This window comes from Centruroides sculpturatus, unplaced genomic scaffold, assembly GCF_000671375.1.
Source record: "Centruroides sculpturatus isolate CEXI.00-Female unplaced genomic scaffold, Cexi_2.0 scaffold559, whole genome shotgun sequence".
Classification (NCBI taxonomy): domain Eukaryota; kingdom Metazoa; phylum Arthropoda; class Arachnida; order Scorpiones; family Buthidae; genus Centruroides; species Centruroides sculpturatus.
In genome coordinates this window covers 55,905-61,534 of record NW_019384826.1, presented here as the reverse complement: position 1 = coordinate 61,534, position 5,630 = coordinate 55,905, and the positions used below count along the sequence as shown (strand labels likewise).

Here is a 5,630-nt window from a genome sequence, read left to right as displayed (position 1 = left end):
CCTAGAATCATTAGGTAAACTCAATAACTTTCAATACGGCTTTAGGCATCAGAAGTCTACCACTGATGCGATTGAAATGGTTGTTGGAAAAATTTGGAACCTATTAGAAAACAACAAATATGTTTTAGGCCTGAGTCTTGACATTAGTGAAGCGTTCGACTCTGCTTGGTGGCCATTGGTCCTTCATCAACTTAGGACCTTACAATGCCCCAGCAACATATACCAACTTATTAAAGACTATCTCGAAAACAGAATTGCAACTTTTTCTGTGGGCCATCTTTCTTTCCAACGTAAAGTCTTGAGAGGGTGCCCACAAGGCTCCGTTTGCGGACCTTTACTTTGGATTTTACTTTTTGATATATTTCTTTGCCAGGACTTTGGGCAGGATGCCACGATTGCCTATGCGGATGATGTTTTCGTTCTTTTTGGTGGGCAGTCACGTGCTGATTTAAAATACAAAAAGAATCGTGCATTGAACATGATATATGAATGGGGCATAACGAATAAACTCTGCTTTAATGCGAATAAAAGTAAAGCTATTGTCTTTAATAGGCCAAGACAACGAAACTTATATGCACGTGTTCCAACTCTTAGGATGAACGGTAAAAGTTTAAAGGTGGTGAAAGAACTTAAATATCTTGGCATATTGTTAGACCATCGGCTGTCCTGGAATAACCATATTCATTATATTACTAAACACACAGGGCATATTATGCACGCTTTTGCCAAGGTTGCCAGGTCATCTTGGGGCCTTAGTGGTCTGGCTATGCGAATGATATATGATAGCATTTTTCTACCCGTTCTCACTTATGGCTGTGGCATTTGGGGCTCTGCCGCAGTTAAGGTACATCAAAAACGCAAATTGATCTCCGCACAACGTAGAGTTTTGTTGATGATAACCAAAGCATACAGAACTACGGCTAATGCTAGTTTGCAAGTGCTTGCTCGCAAGCCGCCTATTGATAAATATATTAACTACTTACAAAAAATTTGGAAAGTCAAATGTGGTAATCATCTTACCTCTATGTCAAACTCCTTCACTGAGGAAAGCTGGGAAAAAAATATTCCTTATAAAGACACTTTTAGCCCCTACACTAACATCAGATTTATCGAAGCTTCTTCTACTAGTTGTGCCATTAAAATTTTTACCGATGGTTCGAAGTGTGACTGTCATGTTGGTGCCAGTTTCGTTGCTTTTCGCAACAATATTGAAATTTACTATAATGTTTTTAAACTTGGTCCACTTTGTAGCATTTTTCAAGCAGAGTTATATGCTATTTTACAGGCAATCGAGTGGTGTGAACGGGCTCTCAATAATGCCAAAATTGCAATCATTACCGATTCACTATCTTCTCTCTCTACGATTCGGAGGAAGTCTGTTCATCCTCTGGTCTTTAGTATTCAAAGACTGTTGATTGAGTCTGATAATGAGTATTATTTTAATTGGACGAGATCACATTGTAATGACTACGGCAATGATCGGGCGGATCAACTTGCTAAAATGGCGGCGGCTGACCAGAACATCTCTATCAGTTACAATATGATTTCAACAAAAATGCTGAAAGAGGTCCTTTGGAACGATTTGCTTGTGGAGTGGCAGCATAGTTGGGATGCCAACACCTCAGTTACGAAACAGTTTTTTCCTGATATATTGAAATTTTTGAAGAACACTTGGATTGAAGTTACTCATCATTCTATACAATTTTACACCGGTCATGGCCGTTTTAATTCATATCTTGCTCGCTTTACCTTGCGTAATAACAGTCTATGTCCTGTTTGCAACACCATTGACAGTAGTTTCCATTATATTTTTGAATGCCCCATAACTGAGATTGAAAGACATCAGTTACGCACTCTTCTAACCAGTAAAAATCGTTCTTGGCCATGTGATGCTCAAGACCTTACTTCGGATAAGGAAACTTACAATTTACTTGTTCAGATATTTGAAAAGTATTTTCGAGTTACAACAATTTCTTAATGTCCTTTTCTAGAAAATTCACACGTTGTTAATAGTATACACTTGGTAAGGCTTAATCTGATTCCTCGTTCGTATCCTTTGCTGCATTTCCCTATTCTTGTTTAAATCTTCTGGGGTTGGAGGCGATCTCCTCACTTAAACTTAGGGATCTTGTGGTTTGTTTTATATTCGACTGCAGAGGATTGTAGATTATGATAGTTTCCTGGCTATTCACTTTTGGTCTTGCACCTTATGGTCATAATTGCACATCAAAAGAACAAATGTTACTTAAGAAGAAATTCTTTTTCACTTTCTTCTGGACTTTACTGTGACTAGTGGGAATGTATACTACTAATTGGACTGCACACTGTGTTAACGTCGTATCACTTTAAGCATATTGGTGGTTATTGTGTTTGCTGGAATTTAGTTGGTGCAGTAGTATACTTGGCATCTTTGTGTACATTTTTTATATTTTTTTATTTATTTTTTTGTGGCTGACGCTCTGGGTAATTCTGTGGATTCTACACGTGGAGATATACTTGACGCACTGCCACTGTTTCTCAATGGTAATACCTGGTGGAACTATTTTTGTCATGCTACAACAGTTCGTGTTTGAACTTAATACACGTTATTACATTTATTGTAATTGCTTGATTTTACTGAAACTGGGAGGAACTTACATTTTTCTACTGGACTGTTTTCTGCATCAACTCTACATCAATACATGCTTTGTGGTGTACTTGTGTATTATATTATGTGTTCTATTCTGGTGCGCCATTGTGATGTGATCGTCTAGGTATGATCGTCTCAGTGTTTATCGGTTTGTAGCTGGTGGTTGAAATTTCTGTGATTTACAGTGGTTTTCTTCCTATTGAAATAATTGTGGTGTGGACGAAGTTTCTTCAACTTCCAGTGAATATAAATGATGCAGCGTGAAGACAATCCTTCAACTTCTGGTGAATCTTACTATGTCGGAATATTATGCATAGATGCTTGGCGGAGTTCAGTGGTGTTGAGAACATTGTTCAACTTCCATTGCTCAACTACTAGCGGATTTTCTTGTGGCCGAAACATAGTATTTTGGTGCAAATGATTGTTACTTCTTTACACTATACTGTCTTATTATTATATATCATAATTTGTATATATACTCATTTCTATATGATATGTATCATCTATGATATTTTTGCACTTCTGCTGTTCCCTTTTTTTTTATAATTTGTTAACTTGCATTTAATTGTTGTGATTCTAATTTTATTTATCTTCATTACTTTTAATTGTTACTGTATATTTACACTATCTTATTAAAAAAAAATAATTTTTACTTGTATAAATATATATTACGCCTGTATAATATCCTTGTTGCCCTCCCATCATTGTACTATTTTACTCTTAATGTTTATTAATATGCTGTATTCATTGACATAATTATTTAGTGTTTTTAAATCCTGATAATGCTCAGCAAAATCGGGAAATGTAACGTATGTTATTTTAATAAAATGAATGAATGAAAAAACAAAAAAAAAATCTCTCTCAAGCATGTTAAGCATGTTGCAATATGAAGTGGCATTAATAGTATGTTTTGTAATAACTGAGGAAATATGACTGTCGTACCTCCGTGGATCGGCTTTCAAGTCAAAGGGACTTGCTCACTTGTCAGAGATGGCTTAAATTTTTACTTTATCCCGAGGGAACAGGACTAATTTTTTCCGGTCTAGTCGAGTGTAGGAGAAAGGAATGCCGTTGGTAAAGTGACAGATGATATATGAGTAAAAGAAAACACCAATTTAAGAAGAAAACAACAATTTATTAGCTATCTACATAGACATTATAATTAATATTATCGAGAGAAAATTCTGAATCCCTAAAACGCGAAGAACCAAAAGAGAGTTCACAAAAATTTGTTCCATACCTCTTTATGTCTAAAGTTATCCTTGAGGAAAACATTATTTTATCCAACACACTAGATTGGTTGGTTGGTTGGTTTTTATTGGCACAAGAGCGATACAGGCGATACCGTGCCATGACAAATGGTACAAATGAAAATACATAATAAATAGAAAAACACATATATACACATAGACAAAACATAACAGTTTAACCATTAAACAGCCAATGGTAATATAAATAAATAAATAAACAACAACAAAAAATATATTCAATAATTTAAATAAGCAACACAAAGTAAATAATACTGTAAAATAAATAAATAATCAAATTTCTCTATACATATTAATAACTTTCAGAAAGTCCACTATATTGTCCAGATTTGGCCTCTGGCCCAAAATGTCTCTGAACCTTGCATTTCCAAAATGCTGTCTACGACAATGATCAAAAGCAACACAGTTGCAAAATATGAGTTTAACACTTACACTACAGTGGCAGTACTGACATACTAATTCGTCATCTCCCTTCTTACTTTGTGAAGGGAGATGACGAATTGGACACATTGATGAGTCAGTCGAGTGTGTCCAATTCTCAGACGATAAAGGACAACCTCAAATCTCCTATCATACTGCCTATTATGTGTCCAATTTTCTATTAAAGGTTTGATCTCGTATAGTTTATTGTATATTTGTGCATTCCACATATTTTGCCATCTCTCTGCTAGTCGTTTTTTAACTACTAGCTTCAAATCACCTCCTTCGATACGCATTGTATTGTGAGGGACGAACAGACCCACAATAAAGTATTATTTTAAATTTTAATTATTGGAAAATTTAATCGGTTAAATTCGAGCATTTTATCGGGTTAGGCTAAAAGCCATAAAAATTATTTCCCACGGAGTTTGTTCCTTGTTGAGTCGGATCAAGTTAGTCAGGGATGTGTCACCAGGAACTTTTGAGGGAGAAGACATATTGGACGTGCGACCTTTAAAGGTCATCACCTGACCTCATGGAAAAAACCCAAGAGGAAAAAAAAAGAGAAAAGAAAACGATCCCGAGGTCAGTCGTCATCCGAAGTCCCTCTACAGAAGTCGTCATCCGAGGATTAAAACCGTGACCCAGGATAAAACCCGTGCACCAAAATTCCGAAATAACACCTTGACAGAAGTAACACCGTGTCTCCTTAAGAATCTCACCCCACTTCCGTGCTTCCACACCTCCGAGATCCAATTAACGGACAAGAACTAGTGGAAAGACCATTTCAGAGGAGTCAAGAGTGTCATCATACTACAGATCTGCGACCTAGGAAAAAGAAAGGTATTTATCAACCCGCGATTCGGTTGTAAACTCTCTCTCTCGAACGGAATAGTATAATTAAGTCCGCTAATATGCCCGATATCTCTGTATTTTCTTTGTTTATTATTAAAATGGAATTTTTGTTAGAAAATATGGAGTCCGAGTGAGTCACTTCCTCGTCTCTCTCCTCACCTCTACTCCGAATCCAAGCGCTCACACGCTACCGCTCGCGAATCTTTAGACTTAACGTCGTGATTTCCGAGTCCCCTAGAGACTCGGTGGTGTCATCCTGACAGGGCGCCAAAGAGGTGCCAACCCTATGGTCACAGTATGCTGTGAAAAACTAGCTGACTTCGCAGCTGTGTCAGCTTCTTCCTTACCTCTTATTCCTACATGGCCTGGGACACAACAAAACTTTACAGAAAAATTTCTCATAGTAAGATGGCAAATCAGATTATAGATTTTAATAACTATAAAGTGACAACTAGGTT

The 5,630-nt window shown here is 36.6% G+C and overlaps 1 protein-coding gene across 1 annotated transcript; it reads left to right on the top strand.

Annotated features, from left to right (window-relative positions):
• Positions 1 to 222: 222 nt before the first annotated feature.
• Positions 223 to 2,971, top strand: LOC111630026. Its single transcript, XM_023374026.1, has one exon. It carries the CDS (start codon positions 596 to 598, stop codon positions 1,976 to 1,978), a length of 1,383 nt encoding a protein of 460 aa, XP_023229794.1. The 5' UTR covers positions 223 to 595; the 3' UTR covers positions 1,979 to 2,971.
• The last annotated feature ends 2,659 nt before the right edge of the window (positions 2,972 to 5,630 follow it).

Coding starts and splice junctions, on each gene's coding strand:
- LOC111630026 (XM_023374026.1), top strand. CDS start 596: ATGAACGGTAAAAGTTTAAAGGTGGTGAAAGAACTTAAATATCTTGGC.